At 34.8% G+C, this 25,894-nt stretch overlaps 1 protein-coding gene across 3 annotated transcripts in view; it reads left to right on the plus strand.

Annotated features, from left to right (window-relative positions):
* Window positions 1–25,894, plus strand: part of PRKDC (protein kinase, DNA-activated, catalytic subunit) — a 270,539-nt gene that overhangs the window by 44,143 nt on the left and 200,502 nt on the right. For all 3 annotated transcript variants that reach the window (XM_074318994.1, XM_074318995.1, XM_074318996.1), the window contains exons 16-26: window positions 205–354; window positions 1,777–1,892; window positions 2,917–3,076; window positions 3,790–3,876; window positions 4,321–4,440; window positions 4,814–4,973; window positions 15,177–15,283; window positions 17,352–17,442; window positions 18,859–19,022; window positions 19,703–19,855; window positions 24,257–24,364. In XM_074318994.1, coding sequence (XP_074175095.1) covers window positions 205–354; window positions 1,777–1,892; window positions 2,917–3,076; window positions 3,790–3,876; window positions 4,321–4,440; window positions 4,814–4,973; window positions 15,177–15,283; window positions 17,352–17,442; window positions 18,859–19,022; window positions 19,703–19,855; window positions 24,257–24,364 — 1,416 coding nt within the window. The remainder of the gene's footprint in view (window positions 1–204; window positions 355–1,776; window positions 1,893–2,916; window positions 3,077–3,789; window positions 3,877–4,320; window positions 4,441–4,813; window positions 4,974–15,176; window positions 15,284–17,351; window positions 17,443–18,858; window positions 19,023–19,702; window positions 19,856–24,256; window positions 24,365–25,894) is intronic.

Below are 25,894 nucleotides of genomic sequence, written 5' to 3' on the forward strand. Positions count from 1 at the left end.
ACCATCAGACTGAAATGATAATTTAGGATGGTGTCTACAATTTTATCTTGACATCTTCCAGGTAAACTTACTATAGATTACACAGCAGCTTTCATAATTCCTAAATATTCATGTACACTTATGTACATTTTAATACTTATTTAATACTCATTCTGGTACTTATTTGTACAAATTTTTAAGTTTATGATTTTTCTTTATTTAAAGGATTCTCTTTTAGCGGATGAAGCATTCTTTGTGAATTCCACCCTTCAAACTCTGAATCGTTTGCTATATGATGAATTTGTAAAATCTATTTTGAAGATTGTTGAGAAATTGGATCTTACACTGGAAAAACAGAACGTTGGGGAACAAGAGGTTATAATTTTCATTATTATTTTGCATCATTTTTATACCATTCTCTTTGTAGGTGAATATTCAGGGGAAAATAGCACATTTGTAGAGAATTGCAGGAAATTGGTTTCTTCAGCATTAATATGTGTTGTTGATACTTTTCTATTGGAAGAGCCTAATGTGCATAAAATGTTATCACTAGATTTTTCAAAAAATAATTTATATGCTTAATATGTTAAGACCATTTTTTGTGTAAAACTTGTTTCCTAGGCTTGTTTTGTTATTTATTACTTAGCAATAGTAAAGAGTCAAATCTTATATTGTGCAGAAGTGACTTTGTATTAGGGTAGGGGAAGCTGGGATTCCTATTGTTTATAGCTAAGGAATTCCAAATTCTGGGTGCAAAATATTAAATGTGTTCTTCAGATAGTAGAATATAGACAATAGGCAGAAAAGGAGGAATGCACCCTCCATTTTTCCCATACCCAGTTTTTATGGCTTTAGGCTGCCCGCTGGGAGTTGCTCTCTTCTCATCTGAGGAGTGTTAGTAAAACACTGTAGTAATGAGACTAGTCCGTGTTAAAGGGCTCGAATCCCAGTGGAGAACATCTCGTTTTCCAGAGGTTAAAAACAGGACAAAATAGCAAAGGCCGTTTGTCACATTGACGTTATTGCTTTGGGAACACCAATGTGTATTTTAATGCCTTTTATGCTTTGTGTATGTCTAAAATAATTTCATTTAAAAACTTGCCAAAAGGGACTTAACTGGAACTGTGTCAGCCAAAAAACTTGTTTTTTAGAACACATGTCTATCGTTGTTGTCTTCAGTGGCTTTCGTGGCGCTTTCTCTTGTTTTCTGCTCTCTCCTGTTTCCTGCCCTTTCTTGCTTCATTCCAGCTAGTCCTTTGTCACCTCTGTTAGCACTTCCCAAATAAAGCTAGTCTCCAACCTTATCCTCCTTCACAGCTTCCAGCTCTGCATTTCTACTTGTTTAAACTGTCCCCCTGAATTTGATAACACAAACTTAATATGTTAATGTTAAGTTAATGTTAATATTACTTAATACTATTCATTATTCCTCTGTTTCTTAGTTTGAAACCTCCGAGTCTTTGTTCTTTCTATAAACTTTAAGTTTTGAAATTCTACCTCTGTCAAGTCATCGTTGCTACCTCTTTTAGGAAATGATCCCCCTCCCTTTGTATTTTTGTATTTGTATTTTTGTATCACTTTATCACTTCCCATGTATCCTTATATTTAATGTTTTCTGCAAATCCCATCATTTTTATCTAACTGTAAGCTCTTCAGGACCCACTTGTACTTTTTCCACTTTTGCATTCCTTCCTCATAGCATCGGGCCTCGGCTATGAAGACATTTGGTCACTTGTTTCTTAAATAAATGTGTGATTGAATGGTACAATGTTTGTTATGATGCGATTAATTTTTAAGGATGAAAATGGAGCTACTGGTGTTTGGGTGATCCCGACTTCAGATCCAGCTGCTAATTTACATCCTGTTAAACCCAAAGATTTTTCAGCCTTCATTAACCTGGTGGAATTTTGCAGGTATTTTTTAAAAAATTTTAATTATTTAAGAGTGAAAATGGTCAGTTAGTTGCTATAATACAGGAAAAACACTTATAAAGATGTAAGAAATGAAATAGCGATAGACTTATAATCTAAAATCTCTTACATGAAACTTTAAAATATATCTGAATGTACCGGTTTAGAGTTATTATTTTTTCATATTACAGATCATCAGATAGGGAATAAAAAGAATATACATATATGCCGCGTCCCGCACGATGCGAGTTGTGGGGAGCGAGGAGGGCTGCGCAGGGTTAAGAAAAGACAGTAGCCATGAATAGAATTTAAATGTGGAGGTCAAGGGATGGCAGGCAGCCTCAAGGTCTAGGCTGTGGCACCTGGGTGGACCTGCGCAATAACTTTTATTAGTTAGGTGGGGAAGCAAAGGAAATAAAGCTTGTCAATCTCAAGATCTGTGAATTCTGTATATCATATTAGAAAACCGATTCAAGTCAATCACCCTTGCCTGCAGACAGCTGGACCTCAAGTCTCAACTTCCCCAAGGGACAAAACCTATATGCATATGAATAGATGGAGAGCACCTCATTGAATTAAGTCCCTTGCAGGTTTCCTGAAGGAATGCAGCCACAGAGGCTGACACTTTCCTTAGCCTGAGGAAGGTGGGGCGCTGTGCCCACCTCTGTGAACCCCATGGGTTCTCCTCTTGGTCCCCATGACTGCTTCTGGCTTGAGTTGTTCCTTCTGTGAGGAATCTTACTCGTCATTGACTGTCCAGTCATCTTTCTGGGACCAAACAGGGAGGCATAAGGTTCAAACACAAAGGTTTAGCAAAGTCCCGGAAAGGATCCCTCTTGTAGACTCCTTTCTTTTATGGGCAGGTAGAAGGAAACAAAAGGTTAAGCTGTTACGTGGCGACACATATATTTTAAAATGTTATATAATGGAATCATGGACCTTTAAATTATGTCCCTTAAAATTTCAAAGCTGAGTAAAAATAGTATGATAAAAATTTCTACATTGAGCTTTTAATTTGTTTTTACAGAGAAATTCTTCCTGAGAAACATGTAGAATTTTTTGAGCCCTGGGTGTACTCATTTGCATATGAATTAATTTTGCAGTGTACAAGGTTGCCACTCATTAGTGGTTTCTACAAATTGCTTTCTATAGTTGTGAGTAATGCCAAGAAAATAAAATATTTTGAGGTAAGTGTTTTTTGGAAGATGTTGAATATTCCTTTGTTTTTTAGATTGCATGAATATGTATAAATGCATTTTAAAGTATGAGATTATAGCATGTTGCAGTTCTGAAAATCTAATTTTATTGTCTGTATTTTTAAAAACTGACAATGTGAGTGGCAATTGGGTGATACTCTTAACAAAGTTAATAGTATTTCCTGTTCTGATTTACAGGCACCTGGCTAATTATGTTAGATTAACAGAGGTTCTCAAAGTGTGGTACTAGAACCATCAGCACCAGCATTACTTGGGAAATCTCAGGCCCACTCTAGACTTATTAGAAACACTTGGGGCAGGGCTCAGCCATCTGGTGGCTGGTGAAGTTTGAAAATAACTCGATTAGTGTACCTAAGACTCCAGTCAGTCATAAGCAGTCTGACTGGTTAATTACAGGGTGAGCAGTTCTCAGTGCTCCTAAGTGGATATATTGGAAGACGAGGAAGGGGGAATGGACTTAGCCAGGCCTATGGCTCTTGATCAGCCATCTGTTTTCCACCTCACGCTCTGTTTCTCAGTGGTCTCCGCCTGAAATCTTATCAGAGCCAAGTTTTACCCTGCACAGGACCTTCGCAAAGTGAAAATGGATTTATCCCTCAGAAGAAAAGTTGGGAACTGCTGGTTTAGGATACAGAATTACCTGATTATTGTTCATTGTCCTAATTAACTATTTTATTTGACAGGGAGTTTGTTCGAAGAGTCAGAAACAGTCTCCTGAGGACCCAGAAAAGTATACTTGCTTTGCTTTATTTGCAAAATTTGGTAAAGAGGTAATTTTAACATGATGTATTCAGTGTTATCACAGGCTATTTAAAAATGAACATATGTTGGGAAAAAATCCTAGCGATAGTAAATGGCCTAATTACTTAAAAATTGGTTTGCTTAATTCTGTTCAGGATTAAAGGAGTGAAAAATACTAACAGGAAACCATTATGTTATAAAAGTCCCTTGAATTTTCCTAAAGTAATTTGTGTGATGAAAACTCAAAACTAGTAGATTCTTTGGCTTTTCCATATAATGGGAATTAAGTACTTCAACAAATGAACTTTTCCCAGAGGTTAGTGTTTAATTTAAAAATAAACATGGTCATGTCAAATAAAGGGTACATGATCATTTTTTTGTATTTAAGAATTGGGTATTTTTTTAGTTGATTTTCAATGAATAGGCTCTATTCAGATACACAGCACTGTCTTTTTCTTCTTTCCTGTTATAAGGTATCAGTTAAAATGAAGCAGTACAAGGATGAACTTTTGGCCTCCTGTTTGACCTTTATTCTGTCCCTGCCACATGACATCATTGAACTTGATGTTAGAGCTTATGTTCCGGCATTGCAGGTAGATGAGCAAATCCATTTCTTCATACAATCTTTTGTTTACTAGAAAATATGGTAATATCAGGGTCTTGCCATGGCAGTCACAGTAGGTGCTTGGGACACTTGGTTTGGCCTCTCTGAACTTCCCTTACTGGTGGATGTGAGGGTTAAACCTTTGATATGTTGAAAGTCTACAGTGTATCACCAACCATATTGAGTAGTGGTGCTTGTTTTTCTAATAATGACCTGGGATATACCCATTTCTCTATAGCAATGTCTGGCATTCTGGCAGTAGAAAGGCTTATTCATGAGAAACCATGATTAATTGGTGGTTTTTTTTTCTTAACTCTTTAATTCCATGTATTTCAATTAACCTTGTTTGTATTAACATATAGATGGCCTTTCAACTGGGCCTGAGCTATACTCCTTTGGCGGAAATAGGCCTGAATGCCCTAGAGGAATGGTCAGCTTACATAAGCAAACAAGTAATTCAGCCCTATTATAAGGACATTCTACCCAGACTTGATGGATATCTGAAAACTCCAGCCTTATCCGGTAAGGTTTAAAAGAATTGTGATGTATATCTTAAATACAATGGCAATGTAGTAACTATAATAGGACTACTGTTTGTATGTTTGTAACTTTTGAAGTTTTATGTTTGTTTGTTTGTTTGGATTTTTTTCCTTGAATCAAGACAATTTTATTATCTTACTATTTTACTTTAATACCTTATATTATTATGATTTTTTATCTGCATTCTAGAAGTTTGATATAGGTTTGTTTTTTAATTAAAGTTTATTGGGGAGAGAATTGTTACCAAAGTTACATAGATTTCAGGTGTACAACACTGTAATACATCATCTGTATATCACATTGTGTGTTCACCACCCAGAGTTAGTTCTCTTTCCATCACCATATTTTATCCCCTTTACCCTCAACTACCATCTCCCTCTTCCTTTACCCTCTGGTAACCACTAAACTGTTGTCTGTCTATGTTTCAGTTTTTTCATTTGTTTTTCTTGTTCTTTTGTTGTTTTCAGCTTTATATACCACATATCAGTGAAATCATGGTTCACTTCTTTTTCAGTCTGACTTATTTCCCTTAGCATTATAATCTCAACATCTGTTCATGTTGTCGCAAATGGCAATATTTCATCTTTTCTTAGGGAAGAATAGTGTTCCATTGTGTATATATACCACAACTTCTTTATCCAATCATCTACTGAATGACATTTTGGTTTCCATGTCTTGGCTACCGTAAATGAAGCTGCAGTGAACATTGGAGCACATATATATTTATGGATAAATGTTTTCAGGTTTTTTGGGTAGATACCGAAGAGAACTATTGCTGGGTCATATGGTAATTCAAGTTTTAATTTTTCGAGGAATATCCACACTGCCTTCCATACTGGCTGCACCGCTCTGCATTCCCACCAACAGTGTATGAGGGTTCCTTTTTCTCCACAGCCTCTCCAATACTTGCTATTATTTGTCTTGATGATAGCCATTCTGACTGGGGTGAGGTGATATCTCATTGTGGTTTTTATTTGCATTTCTCTGATGATTAGTGATGTTGAGCATTTTCTCATATGTCTATAGGCCATTTGTATATCCTCTTCGGAGAAATGTCTCTTCAGGTCCTCTGCCCATTTTTTAATTGGATTGTTTGGGGTTTTTTTTGTTGAGTTGTATGAGTTCCTTACATATTTTGGATATTAGCCCCTTATCAGAGGCGTTGTTTGCAAAAATTGTTTCCCATTGGGTTGGTTGCCTTTTTGTTTTGCGATGGTATCTTTTGCTGTGGAGAAGCTTTTTAGTTTTATATAGTGCATTCATTTATTTTAGCTTTTACTTCCCTTGTCTTTGGAGTCAAATTCATAAAATGCTCTTTGAATCCAAGGTCCATAAGTTTATTACCTATGTTTTCTTCTATGCATTTTATTGTTTCAGGTCTTATGTTTAGGTCTTTGATCCATTTTGAGTTTATTTTGGTAGATGGTGACAGAAAGCAGACTCGTTTCATTCTTTTGCACGTGGCTTTCCAATTCTCCCAGCACCACTTATTGAAGAGGCTGTGTTTTCTCCATTGTATGTTTTTGGATTCTTTGTTGAAAATTATCTGTCTATATTTATATTTCTTTCTGTGTTCTTGATTCTGTTCCATTGGTCTGTGTTTTTCTGCCAGTACCATACTGTTTTGATTATTGTTGTCCTGTAGTACAGGCTGAAGTCAGGGAGTGTGATACCTCCAGCATTGCTCTTTTTCCTTACTATTGTTTTGGCTATTTGGGGTCTTTTCTGGTTTCATACAAATCTGATGATTTTTTGTTCCATTTCTTTAAAAAATGCCATTGGGATTTGGTGGGGATTGCATTAAATCTGGATATTGCTTTGGGTAATATGGACATTTTAACTATGCTGATTCTTCCAATCCATGAAAATAGAATGTCTTTCCATTTCTTTGTGTCTTCTTCAGTTTCTTTTAAAAATGTCTTACAGTTTTCAGTGTACATTTCTTTCACATTCTTGGTTAAGTTTATTTCTATGTATTTTATTCTTTTTGCTGCAATTGCAAAAGGAATTGTTTTTTTATATTGTTTTTCCGAGGATTCATTCTTAGTATGTAGGAATGCAATGGACATTTGCTTGTTGATTTTGTAGCCAGAAACTTTACTGTATTCGTTTGTTGTTTCTAATAGCTCTGTGGTGGAGTCTTTAGAAATGTTTTCTACATATAGCATCATGTCCTCTGCAAAAAGTGACAATTTAACATCTTCATTTCCAATTTGGATGCCTTTTATTTCTTTCTCTCGCCTGATTGCTCTGTCTAGGACTTCCAATACTACTATGTTGAAAAGCAGAGATGATAGGGGACAGCCCTGTATTTTTACTGATTGTAGAGTATATGGCTTCATTTTTTGTCCATTAATTATGGTATTAGTTGAGGGTTTGTCGTATATGGCCTTTATTTTGTTAAGGTATTTTATTAAGTGTTTTAATCATAAATAGATGTTGTGTCTTCTCAAACGCTTTTTTTGCATCTATTGATATAATCATATGATTTTTTTCCTTTATTTTGTTTATGTGATGTAACATTGGATAGATTTGTGTATGTTGAACCATCCTTGTGCCCCTGGGATGAAACCCACTTGGTAGTGTTGAATAATCTTTTTAATGCATTGTTGTATTCGATTTGCTAGAATTTTGTTTAGGATTTTAGCATAGGTATTCATCAGAGATATTGGTCTGTAGTTTTCTTTTTTTTTTTTTTGTCCTTACTAGGTTTTGGTGTCGGGGTAATGTTGACCTCATAAAATGAGTTAGGGACCATTGTCTCTTCTTCAATTTTTTTGGAAGAGTCAGAGTAGCACAGTTATTAGATCCTCTTTGAATGTTTGGTAGAATTCACTAGTGAAGACATCTGGTCCCGGAATTTTGCTTTTGGGAAGGTTTCAGATGACTGATTCAATTTCCTTACTGTTTATCGGTCTAATTAGATTTTCCAATTTTTCGTGACTCAGCCTAGTAAGGCTATATGTTTCTAAGACCTTGTCCATTTCTTCTAGGTTATTCAATTTGGTGGCATATAGCCCTTCATAGTATTGTTGGATAGTCCTTTGTATTTCTGTAACATCCATGGTAACTTCCCCTCTTTCATTTCTGATTTAGTTTTTTAGTGTCTTTTCTCTTTTTATCTTAGTGACTCTAGCCAATGGTTTGTCAATTTTATTATTGTTTTCAAAGAACTAGCTCGTTCTTGCATTCATTTTTTTCTATTGTCGTCTTGTTCTCGTTTCATTTAGTTCTGCTCTGATTTTTATAATTTCCTTCCTTTACCTGACTTTCGGTTTCCTTTGTTCTTTTGCTAGTTCTTTAAGGTGTAACGTGAGGTTTTTTTATGTGGGATTTTTCTTCTTTCTTGACGTAGGCCTGTAATGATATAAATTTCCCTCTTAGAACTGCTTTTGCTGCATCCTGAAAGTTTTGGTAGGACATATTTTCATTCTTACTTGTTTCTATGTATCTTTTGACATCTTTTTTAAAAAGTATATTGTTTAATCTCCACATATTTGTGTTGTTTTCCTGCTTTCTTTTTGCTGTTGAGATCCAATTTCATAGTGTTGTGATTAGAGAATATACTTAGTATGATTTCAATCTTCATTAATTTGCTGAGGCTAGGTTTATGTCCCTATATAGGGTCTATTCTTAGAATGTTCCATGTACAGTAGAAAACATTGTATAGTGTGATGTTCTAGAATGAAGTTTTCTATAATGTCAATTGTGTCCATTTCATCTAATGTGTCATTTAGGGCTGGTATGTCTTTATTTATTTTCTGTTTGGATAATCTGTCCTTAGCTGTCAATGATGTATTTAGGTACCCCACTATAATTGTGTTTTGGTTAATTTCTCCCTTTAGTTCTGTTAGTAGTTGCTTGGTATATTTCGGTGCTCCCTGATTGGGGGTATAAATATTGATGACTGTTATGTCTTCTTTTTGTATATAGTCCCCTTTATCATTATGAAATATCTATCTTTGTCTGTTGTTACTATTTTTATCCTGAAGTCTGTTTTATCTGGTATCGATATGAGTACACCTGCTTTTCTGTGTATACCATTTGCTTAGAGTATCAATTTCTACTCTTACGCTTTGAGTCTATATTTGTCCTTATAGCTGAGAGGTGGAGTCAGCATATGGTTGGGTTTAGTTTTTTTGATCCAATCTGCTACTCTGTGCATTTATATTGGTGAGTTCAGTCCATTTACATTTAGGGCGATTATCCATATATGAGGATTTCCTGTCATTCTATATTGGTTTTCTGGTAAGTCTGTTTCTCCATTGTTTCTTTGCCTTTTTGTTACTGTCTATTATTTCAGTGTGGCGGTATTCTATGATTTTTCCCTCTGTTTCTTTTTTTATGTTATATATTTCAGTTACGGATTTTTTTTTTGAGTGGTTACCATTAAGTTTATGTAAAGGAAAGTTTCATATTTACAGTATTCCTTTTTCTTCAGCATGCGTCCTTTCTCCATTTCTTTGTGCCAGTTCAGACCGTTCCTTTCTCCCCTTTTATGTTTTTGTAGCTTAAAATTATCCTTATTCATGCTGTGAATTGACTTCTGCACTGCAGTACCTAGTTGTTGTTTTCCCCCGTTTTCTTTAAGAGGTTTTTTTTTCTTCTTCTTCTTTTCTCTGCATGTTAAATGTATAGTGTCTTATTTGGTGTAGGCTTGCCATTTCCTGGGTCTATCTGTTTATTTGTAATACTACTCGTAGTTTTGTATTATTTTGCCTTTTTGTTTCAAGTTGAATAGCCTCCTTCAGTTTTTCTTGTAGTTCATGTAGTGTGTTCGACAATTCCTCAACTTCTTTATGTCTGGAATGGTCTTTATTCTTCCTTCATAACTAAAGGCTATTTTTGCTGGATGTATTATTTTTGGCTCATAATTTCTCTCTTTCAGTAGTTTGAATATTTGAGTCCACTCCCTCGTGGCTTGTAGAATTTCTGTTGAAAAATCTGATGATAATCTAATTGGCCTTCCTTTATAGGTACCGTCTTCTTTTCCCTGGCTGCCTTGAGGATTCTTTCTTTGCCATTAATTATTGACAACTTCAATACAATGTGCCTTGGAGAAGGACTGTTGGGATTGAGATAATTAGGTGTTCTATTTGCTTCCTGGATTCGACGATCTAGTTCTTTCCACACATTGGGGAAATTCTCATAGACTATATTTTTGGATATACTCTCTGTTCCCTTCTGCCTTTCTTTTCCTTCTGATATGCCCATTATTCTTAAGTTGCTCTTTGTGATGGAGTTAGAAAGTTCTTATAGAGTTCTTTCATTTCTTGTAACTTTCAAGTCTCTCCCTTCTTTCATCCATGTCATTTCTGGATTTCTGTCTCTGGCGTCACTGATTCTTTCCTCCATCTGGCCAACTCTACTACCTAAGCTGGCTATTTCATTCTAAATTTCTTTTGTTGAGTTCTTAACTCCAGAAATTCTGTTTGGTTCTTTTTTCAAATTTCAATCTCTTTGGTAAAATGTTCATTTTGTTCATTGATTGTGTTTCTGAGTTCATTAAACTGACTGTCTATGTTTCCTTGCATCTCGTTGAGTTTTTTCAGAACTGCAATCTTGAATTCCCTGTCATATAAGTCCCAGTTCCATGTCTTTAAGTTAAGTTCATTTTCTGGAGACTTTTCATTTTCTTTCTGAGCTGCCTTTTATCTTGGTTATTCATGACAATTAATGAATTACTATTTCTTTTCCTAGGCATCTATAACAGTGGGTTCTGCAACAGGTTAGTAGGAAGAGGTCTTTCTTTTTCTTTTCAGGAGGTGTTGGTAGAATGCTTTATTTTCTCTCTGATTACAGTCTTGTATTCTCTCTTATGCTGTAGTGTTGTATTTTTCTCTGCACTGTTTTAGCTTCTCACACAGTGGGGGGGCTTCCTGGAAGGTGGGCCTCTCCTCTGTGTGCACGTGGCCTTGGTCTCAGGGCACCGTTTCCGAGGGGGATGTGGATAGCTTCTGAAGTTCCGAATCTCTTCCTGCACCAGATTCAAGGCTTGTGTGTTTCAGTGGCTCTGTTTACCCTGCAGGTATTTTCCCAGATAGGTGGTGACAGGGGCGGGTTGGGTTGTGAGAGGTGGCTCTGAGCAATGGCAGTGACGACTGGCACAGCCAGTCCTGCACCCAAGATTCGCCCCTTTGCCAGAACAAGGTGGACTAGGAGTCGGTGGCCGCAGGCCACTGTTCTCAGAACTATGAATAAGCTGTTCTTTTGATCTGACACTGCTACTGGGCTGGTTTGGATTGGGTGAGCTCTGAAAGGGTGACGGGGGCATGGGTGGGCTCCGTGCTTATGCCTTCCATCCTCTGCTTTGCAGTGAGGGCTTACACTGCTGTTTTAACCCTTCTTCCCTCAGTCTTTGCGCTGAGGTCTCAGCCATGAGTGGGCTGTCAGCCGTGTTATATACTGTTCCCTCAGGCAGGACTGTAGGCCATAAGAGGAATCCTAACAGTCCGAATTCTTTTCTCTCCTGTGACTGCGGTAGCACTGGAATGCAGGAAGCTCATAGCTTCGGTCTATGTCCTGGGCTTGCGCCTTCCTTGTCTCTGCACTTCCCCCTTCCCTTCTCCGATTGCCCTATTTGCCCACCTTTAGATGATTCCAGTTGTGTGTCTCATAGTCTTGCCTGTCTGCTGCACAGTGAGTCCTTTGTGGAATTATAGTTGTGCTATTTGTTGTAAATTCTAGGGAAGATTTCAACGGGGTCACCTCAGGCTGCCATCTTATGACGTCATCACTTCTGAAATTTGAATCCAACGTATTCAAAATATGTTTGATTGATTTTTTTTGTAATCTTTCCAATTCAATTCAGTATAATTGGTACATAAGAAACATGAGACATTAAACCTGTTTTTTCATTTTACTCATTTTCATTCTACCAAGCTTTATGAAATCTTTAAGGGTAAGAACTTAACACGTTGCGTACGGATCACGAGAATCTTCACGAGGGATTTAAACCCCGCCCTACGCAACGTGTTAACTATCTGGAACTCCTTATATTTCCTAATATTTATAGCCTACTTAGGCTTTTAAAGTTCACAAATAAAAAAATAATAATTTGGAAAAAAAATTCACTTTCTGTAAGGAATGGTGCTTATTGAGTAGTTCATTAAAATTACATGGACTTAGTTTTAGAAAAATAATGTATCTAGTAGCAAATATCTTTGTTATACTTTTAGTTGCTGTTTAGAAGTTAGTTTGGTCAGTTAGCTCATTGAGGTGATTTTTTTAAATTAATAAGGGAAAGTACTGTGAGTCTTATAAGGAAAAGATTCATTTGTTGATAAATATGTGTAACTATAGATGATTAGAAGATAGGGAAAAGCAGAGAGTAAGTAAAATTAAGTAAAAGAGTCCATAATTATAAAGACAATCACTTTTTTTAGTTAGTATTTTATTTGCCATATCCGATTTCCAGAACAGTGCATTCGTAGTAAAAATAATTCCTGTATACTCTTACCCAGATTCAGTGGTTAAGATTTTGTCCATGTGCTATATCATTGCATGTACTTTCTCTATATATATATTGTGTGAGAGTGTGTATGATTGTGTTTGTGTCAGTATGTGTACACACACATGATGTTTTTATCCAAGCCATTTGTAAGGTGCAGGCATCATGGATATTTATGCCTAAATACTACAGTGTGTATTTCTTAAGAGCAAGGATATTTTACATAACCATAGTATCATTATCAAAATCAGGAGAAATAACATGGATACATTAATCTAGAGTCCATATGCAAATTTTTCAGTTGTGTAGTTAATTTGGTTTACATCTATATTTTTTCTTGTCTAGAATTCAATCTAGGACCATGCATTACATCCAATTGTCATAACTCTTCAGCCTCTTATAATGTGGGATAATTCTTCAACCTTTCTTAGTTCTCACAACATTCACATTTTTAAAGATTACAGGTCAGTTATTTTATAGAAAGTCTTTCAGTGTGGACTCATCTGATGTTTTCTCATGATGAAATTCACATTAAGTCTTTTGGCAGAAGCACCAGCACTCATGTTTTGTCCTCCTCACAGCATTGTGATGGCAGTTGGTGCCATTACCAGTCATATTCATTTTGACCATTTCGTTAGGGAATGTCTACTCCATCTTTTTGTAGTTGTAAAATGACTTTCTCTTTGTGTGAATTAGTCATTTGAGATCCTTTCTTTGTCTTCTTCTTGAAGTGTTTAGTCCTAAGGCCTTTAGGTGGTGCATAGGAAGGTGGGTGTTGGGGTAGCTGTGGTGCTCCCTAGGAGCACGAGGAGGGCAACTCTGAGGGGTGGCCTGGTTTTGGGGTCAGAGCTGGAGCAAAGTGGGAGTCACCAACATGGGGCAGCCTTGTGGGATATGCGGGTCCAGGCAGGGTGACAATGGTAAAAGTTTTATACACACACACACATATGGATAAATAAATGTAGAAATAGAGATGAAAGCATGGGTGTATATGTATATGTAACACATATATATATTCTAGTTCTGTCCATTTAAAGGGCCTGCTTTGGAGTAGTGATAGCTTAATAGTAGTGATCAAACATAGCACCCAGACCGTGGCTTCTAAATGGCAGTTTTCCATTAAAAGGAACCAGAAATCCTTGGAGAAATGACTAATTGTAACCTGGGACAGGGGAAAGAGAAGATGAACCTAAAGTATTATATTATCTGAATCATCCAGAAAGCAAAGAAGTGTTCAGAGAATAATGGGAAAATGTCAGGCAAACTTGGGATTATTTCAGCATCAAAATAAATCATTCTAGAAAGAGATTTTAATCCAGTGAATGAAATTGGAAAAATTGACTGTGTACAGATATAAATAAAATGAGTAAATGAAAAGTTTCATAGTGTTTTTTCTGTTGCCGTGAAACAAATTACCCCAGATTTAGCAGTTTAAAACAATAGCTATCTATTAATGCATGCTTCTGTAGGTCAGAAGTACAGGTGGGGCTCAGCTGGTTTTGTATTCAGTCTCACAATTTCTTTGTGGTCTTGGCCGGGCTGGGCTCTGACCTAGAAACTCTTGGTAAGTCTTTTCTTTGAGGCTCATTCACGTTGTTGAGCTCCAAAAAAATAATTAACAAAAACCCTAAAAACCAGATCCTCTTTTCATCTCCGGCCCATCAGAGAATAGATCTCTAACCATCTACCCACAGAAGGTCACCAAATGGTCAGGAGACCATAAATCCAAATTATCAGTCATTGCTCCCATCCACGGGACCAGCTTATTGGGTATAAGCAAACAAAAACGTGAAATTAAATAAAGGACAGGAACTAGAGTAACAGAAAGCTAGGTAAGGTTCTGTTGTCAATTGGGATTCATTACTGGGAGCTAAGAAAGGAAGGACTGGGATTAAACCACCTGTAATGTGTTCTCCAGCATTGCACCTTACCTGGCTCTGTCAGCAGAACCACTGGGCACCTCCAGAACTAGTGAAAAATGACTGTTAGCTGTATTATGACTCTATTCTGCTATATGAACATGTGTTAAAGATTTTATTCAACTCAATAGTTAATAAAGGAACTAGTAGAATGTTACAACTGGTTCGTGTAACCTAAATCTAATCATGAAAAAACAGACAAGTTCAAATAGGGGGTCAGTGTACAGAATTACTGGCGTATAATTTTTAAAATGTTCAAATCATAAAATTCAAGGAAAGATTGAAGAACTTTCAGTTTAAAGGAGACTAAAAAGACAGAGACCTAATGTAATGTGAATCTGAACAAAACAAAGTACATTGCTGGGATCAATGCTGGAACCTGAATGGGGCTGAGGATTAAACGTGGGTAAATGTCTCCAGGTCAGTGTCCTGACTTGGATAGTTGTGTAGCTCTTAAATAGGAGAAAATTTATTTTTTGAATAATCATAAACTAATAGACTATTTGGAAATAGAGTACAAAACTTTTCTCTCCTGTTGCCTTACCACCTCTGATTATTACTTTTAGTAATGTGTTGCCTGCCCAGTCTCTGTAATTAGCTACTTCTCCAAGGAAACATATTTCTATTTATCGACAATGATATTTAAAACCAAGACAACTACTATTAATACATTTTTGTTCTAAAAAGTTAATTTTTAATCACAATTAAAATTACGATTTTACTGTCTTTATTTGGTAATATAGTGTGTTCACCCTAGTAGTCATCAAGTAAATGAATGAATGCTATTTAAAATTAATTTTTGTTTCCTGTTCACAGATGAGAACAAGAATAACTGGGAAGTGTCAGCACTTTCTCGGGCTGCCCAAAAAGGATTTAGTAAAGTTGTGTTAAAGCATTTGAAAAAGACAAAGACAATTTCATCAGTAAGAAATCCTTTGTATGTTCTTTACCTTAAATAATGCAAAGATCAGATTCTAATGTTTGTGAAAAGTAAAAGTCTTCATTAAATATGTTAGTCTTAAAATATAAATTAAGAGTACAATGTAGAATATATTTTTAGCAATATATTTGTAGCTAAATTAACTATTTAGTTTATTGTCTTGATCTTATTTTCCTGTTTATCTCTACCTTCAAATATATTTAGTGGATAATTAAAAATAAGCTGGTTCATATTTAATAAGCAGTAGGAATACTGACATTATGGATATGTAAGATTGAGTCATTTACTGATTGGATTTTAAGTATTATCATTTTCTCAAGTTCAATTCAGGCCAGCTTTTGTGGTTTTTTTTTTTTTTTAGATGTTAACTGCTTGAGACAATTTTTTTCAGATATGGCATCTAATTTATGTAAATAGAGAAAACTGAATTGGTATAGGGAAAATAACTTTTAGGTATAAAGTGAAAATTAAAATTTGAAAAACTTGTGATGTCTAGAACTGATAATATGAACTTTAGATAAATTCTTCCCACTTCATTATTTTTGACAGCATTTGATTGAGAGACTTGAATGAAACTAGAAATGGTTGTCTATAAAACTTTAAAAATTTTATCACATGTAAATAATGCAAGATAAAATTACTTGAGTGTATCTCCAGTTTTACAAATAAAATTGCTTTACAGATGTAACACCCTATTCCCTAGCACAGTGGTTCTCAAAGTGTGGACCCCTGGAGCGTCACTGTACAAGGCCAAAACTATTTTTAATTGTTGACATTTGCACTGTGGTGTAATGATGGGTAACACTGTTCGTTCCTTAGCACTTTATTAAGTCTTGACCCTTTCGCACACATATTTTTAATATTCTGTGATGCAGTCTGCTGCATAGTGAAGGACGACAGTTGTCCTCAGGAAAAGCACATATGTCATGCTTTGAGCTATGAACTAATGTATCTGTTTTTTTCTTGAACACCGTATTTACTTGAAAAATAAATGGCAGACAAATTAGCTATTCAATATTTGGCAAACATTTTCTGTAAAATAAACAGTGAGCCTGTCACTTCTAATAAAACATCTGAGAGTATTTGTTGCCCATGACAAAACTCAAACATTTAAGTGAAAATTAAAATTTTGAAAAGCTTGTTAACCATCACCATGAACTTGACAGCTCCTCAATACTTAGATTTTTTTTCTGATGACATTTAGTATTAACAAATGTTTTTTTGCATGTATAATGAAATGAGTCAATATTTGGTAGGTCTGTATAACACAGTGAGCCAATACTTTCAGATGAGCAATATATTACCAAATCATGCATGGGTTAAAAAAGTTAACATTCAGGATAAACCAATGGATTTTAATGTAACAGAGTATATAAAATTAATTAAAACTTCAGATTGCACATAACTAATCTTTAAGAAACTATCACTTGTTCAGTTTTGGTGTAGTATCAAAGAATAATCACAATTATCTAAAAAAAGACTATCAAAATACTCCTCCCGCCTTCTACGGATTCCAACTACAGCCCAAACAAGATCACAAGAGCTGTCTTCTAGTGATCCAGACAATAAAGAAATTGCACAGATATGAAACAATGCTACTTTTTGAGGCTTTTCATTTATTTGGAAAATATAGTTACTTTTCCTAAAAATATCTCACTTGTTAACGTGTAATGGGTTTAGTATTTTTAAATAAAGTAACTATTTAAATAATTTCTAAGTTTTAACTTCTAATATGGTAAATATTGATAAATACAACCCACACAAAATCTTTAGGGATCTTTAGTATCTTTTAAGGACCTTAAGTGTCCTAGTAAAATTTTGGAATTGTTGGCCTAGGAAATGGACATCTAATTGAAATTGGAAGAGATGTGACTTCTTTTCATGAATTTGCAATAAAATTTACAGCAGCATTGTGTGGGATATAATGAACCATTGGGAGACATCAACATTAGAGAGGGTTGTAAAATAGTTTTTCTTTCCTTTCATAATTCTTTTTAATTTTTAACTTAGTTATTTATCATCATATATAATACAGTTGTTCTCATTTGCAGAATGAAGCACTGTCCTTAGAAGAAATAAGGATTAGAGTGGTACAAATGCTTGGTACTCTAGGAGGACAAGTAAACAAAAATCTTGTAACAGGTAAATAAACTTTCCTTTAAAATAAATTAACCTCTATACATAATATTTATACTTTAATTTGGATGTATACAAATCATGACATAGTTAGATATTCGCTCTTATATGTGATTTATATATTTTCAAATAAGATTACAAAGAATAATTGCCTAGTGAAGTGCTTTGACTATACCCATTCAATCTGAATAATTCAGTACACTAGCAGGCAAAATGTTCTGGTTTGGTTTCTTAAGCATGTTTTCCATCTTGAAACAGAATCCAGTTTGACTTTCTTTTCTATATTAAATGTGTCAAGAATTCAAAGTCAATCTTTTTTGAACCTTATATTGTTAATATGTGGATATTTTTACATTGTTTTTGTTGATAATTAACATTATTGAAATTCATCTTTATTTTTACTTTTGAAATTTCATATTAAATAACTTAAGTAACTTTGGGTTATTTAGGAAGTTACAGACTATATTGGGAAAATAATTGTTATAAAGAGATTTTTTTTATTTAATTTTATTAGTTTCAGGTGCACAAGACAAAGCAAAACTTAGATGTTTATCATTTATATCCCTCACCCTGTGTGAGCCCCCCTCCCCCTATCCACTATCCCTCTGACCTCGTACAGAGCCAATACATTTCCACTGTCTCTATTCCTAATGCTGTACTCCGCTTCCTGTAACAATATACATACAAATATATAAATATACATACATATATATATTTATATAAAATTATAGTTGGCATTCAGTATTGTTCAGCTTCAGGTGTATTGTGCAGCGATCAGGCATCTACATCATCCCTGAGGTGGTCTCCCAAATGGGACACATGCCCATCAGATACCCTACAACATCTTTACATTATTGATTACGTTCCCCAAATTAATTTTCAAAACCCCGTGGCCATCTTGTGGTTACTGACTATTTTCTAAACCTCTCACCTTCCCCTTATCCCCACCCCGCCCCGCCCCTCTAGCAACCCTCAGTTTTTCCTCTATGTCGCCAAAACTGTTTCTGATTAGTTCATTCACTTATTCTTTTCTTTAGATTCCGCATATAAGTGAGATCATATGGTATTTGTCTTTCTCTGTCTGACTTATTTCACTTAACATAATGTTCTAAAGAGATTTTTTAATAAAAGTGTTTATCATTTTTCCACAGAATACCTTAGTAAATAACTCTTTGGTGAAATTGGAAATTATCCCAGACTGTTAGACTTGTTTAAAAATAATTTTACTTTAAATTAAATTAAGAAATAGTGTCAGTGGTTTCTAATGTTGTAGTTATATGTCTGAAATAAAACAAAAAAGGAAAGATGAATAAAGTGCTTAACTTAAAAGTATAATAAAGTACCCTGGTTTCACTAAGTGAATTGTAAAGCAATTAGATTTGAATGGGAAAAAAAAGACATTCTTCTTAATCTTTTTAACAGCTGCATCCTTGGATGAAATGATGAAGAAATGTGTAGCATGGGACACAGAAAAAAGACTCAGTTTTGCAGTACCATTTATAGATATGAAGCCTGTTGTTTACCTGGATATCTTCTTACCTCGGGTCACAGAATTAGCTGTTTCAGCTAGTGACAGACAAACTAAAGTATTTTATTTTTCATTTCACTCATTATTTAGAGTCTGCTTTTTTAAGACATAATATTTATTAGGAAATAGATAATGTATTTCAGCCATTTGAGTATCAGTAATTTTTTATTTTCTGTAATATAGTAATTAGAGAACTAATTAGCCAAAGTAGATGTCATTGATAAATAAAAGTTAAACATAAATCATCTTAACAGATAATAACCTAGCAAAACATTAATATACCAAAAGCTCTTCATAAAAGAAAATGCTGTAAAAGGGCATTTAAAAATGATTTTCAATCTGTGCTTGACTAACTCCTCAATCTGGGAGATTAGAAACAGATAACCTCAAGTTTTTATATTAATTTGTAAATTTTCAGAGTGCTTCAAATGTTCACTAAAGTAGAGATAGTTGAAAATGTACTAACAAATCAAGCAAAGTTCTATAATATGGCAGCATTCAAATATATTTCTTATGAATGTGTTAGTCCAATGTCTAAAGCTTTTAAGTTTCAGTTCTTAACTTGGTTAAAGATCAAAGTGAACAGAAGCACTAATTTTATAGAAGAAGTGCCACTTCCAGTTAATTTACATTTGCGTACGATTGTTTTTAAAGGACTAAATTAAATATGATTTCAAAATATTCTTCTCTTGTAAACATGAAAAATGTAAACTTTGTTGAACTTTTGGCCTATTTCAGGTCGCAGCTTGTGAACTTTTACATAGCATGGTTATGTTTATGTTGGGAAAAGCCACTCAAATGCCTGAAAGTGGTCAGGGTTCCCCACCCATGTACCAACTCTATAAGCGAACTTTTCCTGTGCTACTTCGACTTGCATGTGATGTAGATCAGGTAAGTGAATGATTTTGAATCTGAAACAATTGCAAAAATTTTTTTTTTGAAGTTTTGTCTAGTTCAGTGATCATCAAAGCCTGCTTCATATTGGAATCACCTGGGGAGGCTTTAAAAAAATACTGCTGCCTGGCTACTGTCCCCAGACTTGGATTTAATCCCACAGACATATGATCTGGGGATGGTGACTTTTAAAAGCTGTCCTAGTGATTTTTAATTTGCCACAAAATTTGGGAATCACTGTTCTAGTTAAGGGTTACTGGGAGTCTAGGCTAGTCATCTAAAGCTGAGTTAGCTAACGCCCCACACATGTAGGGACTCAGTCTTTCATGGGGTGAAGAAGAGATGTAAGCATGGCCAGTAGTCATGGAAGAGATTGGAAATGTTGGCAAGTGGCCTATTACTGATGACTTTATGGACAAATTCTTATGGCTGTCATGAAGCAGAAAAAAATAGAATTCTCAGTTGATTTTATGAAGGTAGCATAACCCTTATATCAGGTTGCATGCACAAAAACGAAAAAGAAATGAAAAACATAAGTATAGATGAAAAATTCTTCAATATATACGAATGAATACAATTCAGCAGTCTATTGAGATACATCATTATTAGATAGGATTTTTTTATAAAACTGGAAATTGACCACAGAAATGGATTTCAGAAGCAGTGAGCCTAAAGGGCATTTGTTAGCTCCTGGTAAACTAGGATTAGTTTAATATTATCTGAATATGATAAAGAATGTCTATCTGAATGTCAGAGCCAAGTCATCCCTAGTCATGAAGTACTAATTCTGCCTTGTGCTTTAGACAGGACAGAAGCCTTTGATGAGAAGCAGTTAGACCTGTTCATAGTGGCTCCAGTACCTACCAGGAGTAGTGCCTGTGGCTTGGAGTAGTTGGTTGCTCAGTATAGCTGCACCTGTATTTAGTTAGTTATTTACAGTGATTAGTATCTGAGCTCACCAAGCTGTCAGTTTTATGAGGGCAGGGACACTAGAAAGGAAGGTGAAAGGATTATTATTTTGACTATAGTTTTTTTTTAAATCTGGAAAGCCAAAGAGTATCAACTGATAAACCATAGCATTCATAAAGGGAGAAGCTGGTGAATTGTCGTGTTTCCGTATTCTCATGTATGTCATGTATTAGTATTGACCACTTGGAAAATGTGTGCTAACATCCCATTCATGATAGCATCAAATATGTATATATAATGCCTAGAATAAACTTCAATATGCCAGGCAAACGTATTTTATGAATATAAAATGAATATGTTGTATAACTGAGTTAGAAGAATCAATATTGAAAAAATGCCAGCTCTTCCCAAATCAGTCAGCGTTTGGTAGCATCCCAGCAAAAAGCCCAGAATTAATTACATTTTAAACCTAAAAAGTAATCTGAAAGAATAATTGCTTGAGCTTAACCATGAAAAATTTTGAAAGGGTAGAGTGCTAAAGGGAGTCTTGCCATAACATGTTAAAAAGAAGCCATGTTAATTATAATTGTTATACAAGGTTGAACTAGTGCACAGATATATCAGTGGGGAGTGTCTAGTAGTTAGGAAGTGGACCCCTGTGTACGTAAAAATTGTATATTTGGTAGAAAGGACATTAAGTTAGTAAGAAATGGATCATTTAATAAATCATATCAGGTAATAGACTAACATGAAAAATTGATTTCAAATTTAAAAGATTTAGAAGGAAAAACAAACTATAAATACACTACAGAAAAATGTGATGAATTTTAGCATTTGTGTCTCTGGATTGGAGTGGTCTTTTTCATTGATAAAGTACATAAATTAATATAGAAGCCTGAAGCTTAAAGTGAACATCCATATCATCACCTCTTTCCCACGCTTATTCCCTAGGAAAAGCCACTTTATCCTCTGCAAATAATATACCCTCAGATCTTTGCAAAACACATTTTTACAAACATGCATATTTATTTTGTTTTATTTGTGTAAAGTAGGATCATAGCATTCAAAAATGCTTTCTTTTGTATACAACATTCAAGTTCTGCTACTTGGATGGATTTTGTTACTGTTACATTAAAGGCATCCATAAAATTGTTTTTCTGTAAAGTTAGCATAGGAAGGGACATTTTCCTACAAGATATTGAAGACAGACATATAGAATATGCTAATATAGTAATAGGTTTAACCTTACAAATATTTAAAACTACCGAATGATACAAGACAGAATTTTAAAATTCATAATGTGGGAAAATTACTTTTGCAACATTCTGAAGATATAAAATCTAAAAATGGGCAAATGGATAAAGAACAAAAATAGGCAGCTCGTAAAGAAGTGTATATGGTCAATTAACTTAAAATATTCATCCTTTTTGGTAAAAAAAAGAAATTAAAATTAAAATATTGTTTGCAGCTTTTGTCAAATATTTAGAAAACTGATAGTATTGGTATTGTCAAGCATGTGGAGACGGGCCCTATATGTCCTGGCTCGTGGGAGTGTGGATTCGCACAGGCTCTCTGCGTGCAGAGCAAAACGCTTGGTGACCTGTGCCATTGTCTCGCAGTTTTATTATTAGTGATGTACTCGGAGTAATGTATATTACTTTTTCACTGTGATTTCACACTTTTCACTGTGATTTCTTTAAATTAGTTATATATTAGAAATACCGGCAATTCTAACAACAGGATTTGAGTTACTGGATCATGGTATATGCATATACTTGTATGTCCCTGAAAATAAGACCTAGCTGGACAATCAGCTCTACAGCGTCTTTTGGAGCAAAAATTAATATAAGACCCGGTATATTTTATATTATAGTATAGTATAGTATACTATACTATACTATTATATAATATTATACCTGGTCTTATAGTAAAATAAGACCTGGTCTTATATTAATTTTTGCTCCAAAAGACGCATTAGAGCTGATTTTCCAGCTGGGTCTTTTTTGGGGGGGACACACGGCATGAGATACCAGGCAGCTCATAAAAATATTGATACAGCTTATGTATTTATGTGGAAAATATTTAAAATTAAGAGGAAAATGGTTTAAAAAAGTCTGTTTATTTTTACACATGTATATATACTTAAATGTGTATAAAAATATTTTGAAAGTTAGCACTTTTGAAATACAGGATTATAGATGGATGGTTTTCTACATTTTACACAATTCTTGTAAGGTGTGTGTGTATATACACACATAACTTATGTACTAAGATTAAAACAGTATAATTCCTTTGAAGAAAAAAATTATGCTTTAAGACCAGTTTAAATTTTTAGACTGAAAGGTAAGACTCTTATTTTGTTTAATCCTGAAAATCACTTCAAAGGTTAGAAAGATACTTTTTTTTATCGAAAAATACCTAGGTGCAAGAGGACTCTGTGTTGTTTGGTCGGAGTCCTGAGACATTTTACATGATTTTTGAGGTGGTGGAATTCATATCAAGGTGCTTTATTCTTGAGCTCGGTATCATTTGGGAAATAAAACTCTCCTGTATTTCTCAGTGCTCCAGTAGGAGCCCTAGCCTTGTGAGACACAGAAATGTATAAGATGTAAAGATAGGGTATGTTTCCCATCACTTTCACTTCAAAGATTTCACTCTTCATATATAATGATTACATCTGTAAACATTTGCCTGGGTAATTGCTCTGATCCAAAAGGATAATAAAACTTCCCTTATTTCTTCAAGATGATCACATGGCCACACCAGGCTAGGGCCCTAGGTTAAGCTCCCGAGGTTCCAGAACGGTGAGCTCTGTTTCCCTGCGTATTTCCTTTCAGAAGGAAGGAGCCCTGGCCTGGAAGATACCCTGGTTTGTAAACGTCAGAGATCCACAGTACTATCTGGCCCCTGAAGAGACTTTATTTACATTCTGGAAGGTTAGATTGAGAACTCAGGATCCTTTCCATCCCATCTCCAAGTTGTAAAGTTTGTCCTTTTGGCAGGGGTGGGAGAAGCAGTTGCCTCTTTGTCCTGAATGTCTTCTTTTTTATTACACAGGCTTTGAAGTTCATGTGCGTAGGACATTGGTCTGGCTTTCTTTTTGTCAGTGCAAGGGTGTAAATCAGTGTGTAGGGAACCATGAAGTTATTATTTACTTTTTAGTTGAGTAATAGTAATGTCTCTATCCAGAACACCTCGTGCACATTCAGGAACAAATTAAAGAGGGATACTAGAAAACCAAACAGTATCCTAATTGCCCTCCTAATTAGAGGAATAATGAGTTTTAGTATGTGTATTTTCCTTTTCTGGACTTTTAGGAAGGAGAAAATAGAAAGAACATGTTCATCATAGAATTTAATTAGGAAAGGAAACTGATATAACCGTGGTAGTATTGTCCTTAATTTTGCCCCTGCCATTTAAATGGAACTCTTTTCCAGTATAAACTTGCTTTAATATGAGGAAAAACGCTAGATGTATTTTTTTCCTCAGGTGACAAGGCAACTATACGCGCCACTAGTTATGCAACTGATTCACTGGTTCACTAACAATAAGAAATTTGAAAGTCAGGATACTGTTGCTTTACTCGAAACGATATTGGTGAGTAATGGTTGAATCTTTTCCTGCTATTCCCATTGACTAGTTACATTTGATTTATATTTAGTTCTTTAAGAAAAGTTACCTGTCAAAATAATCAAAATGTAATATTTAGCTAGATCGTACTGTGTTTTTTCTTTTGTTTTAAGAGAATTGGTGAAATGGTATTTTAATGGTCAGAATGCCATATTTATTTACGTAAGAGATACTTTTAAGTATCTGTAAGCAAATATTCATATTTTTGTTTCTTTTCTGTTTTTTGGGAGAATGATTATAAATTTGACAGACTTTGTCTGTATTAAGGGTGTGTGTGTGTATGTGTGTGTGTGTGTGTGTGTGTGTGTTGAGGGTGGAAGAAGTGAATAAGAATGTTCTTGGACTTTTATCAAAGTTGTAGTATCCTTCTTTTTAAAATATCTATAGTATAATAAGAGTAGAAGAAATTTTTTGAGCTTATCCAGGTTTCTCCTGCAATTAGATTGAACTAAAGGACCCTAGAAACAGTAGCTCACCATTTATGTAGAAGTATCCTAGACTGTAGAGGTAGAATTGTTAGGATTTGGTCACAGGTTCACTAAGGGCAGAAAAAAATGAGGTCAGCTAAAGCCTTAGTGTCTTTTGACATTTATTTTATTGTAATTTTCTGAATCTGTGCAAGTAACTTTAAATTTGATCCCTTTAAATAACATTTGACTTTACCTATTATTTCATCCTATAATTTTGTTTTGCTGCATATTGACTTTGGAATCAAAAGCCCCAGTTAAACACTTATCAGGTTTGTCCAAAGTCCTTGTATGGATTTGCAAATTGATTCCAATTCAAATCTGTGTGTCACTTTCTGTTAAGTTTGAGATGAGCCAGAGGAAATAGGGAATTTGACAGGGACATCCACATAGAGGAAATAAAGGCATTAAGTGCTTGGTGTGTTTGTGAGGAATAGGTCTGTTTTGAGTTTTGCTTGCATTGGAACACTGTGCGAGGCTGGGAAAGGTGTATTGGGACAGAATAGCAGAACATTGTATACAGGGTAACCATACATTCCAATTTGACCAGGAGAGTCCAGATTATGCCTGGTGTGTATGTAATTATTAACAGTACTCCTTTCACTCTTAGATTGACCCTAATTGGATATCATGTTGTGGGGCAGTGAGGAGTTACTAAACATTTTTAATTAGAATGGTGACATAATTATATCTGTGGTTTAATTCTCTGCAGTGTCTACACATGAATCCTACCTATAATACACACATTTAAGTTGTGGCTTATTTGAATTCAGATTGACTTATTCAATCTGAATAAATCAAGAAAACAAACATTATATAATGTTTGTATTCTGAAGTTTCTGTCTTCACTATTTCTTTTCCCCTTTTAAACCTTGAAAGTAGCTTAAGTGACAGCTTAAGAAAGAAATCAGATAAGATAATGGTATCATAAAATGAGATAGTTGAGACAAGAAAAGGTGAAGAAGAAAATTTGAAATTGGTAGTACAGCACTCTGAAGTGAAAGAGCATCTGTCAATCTCCTAATAAGAA

Source organism: Rhinolophus sinicus, linkage group LG14 (assembly GCF_036562045.2).
Source record: "Rhinolophus sinicus isolate RSC01 linkage group LG14, ASM3656204v1, whole genome shotgun sequence".
Lineage (NCBI taxonomy): Eukaryota > Metazoa > Chordata > Mammalia > Chiroptera > Rhinolophidae > Rhinolophus > Rhinolophus sinicus.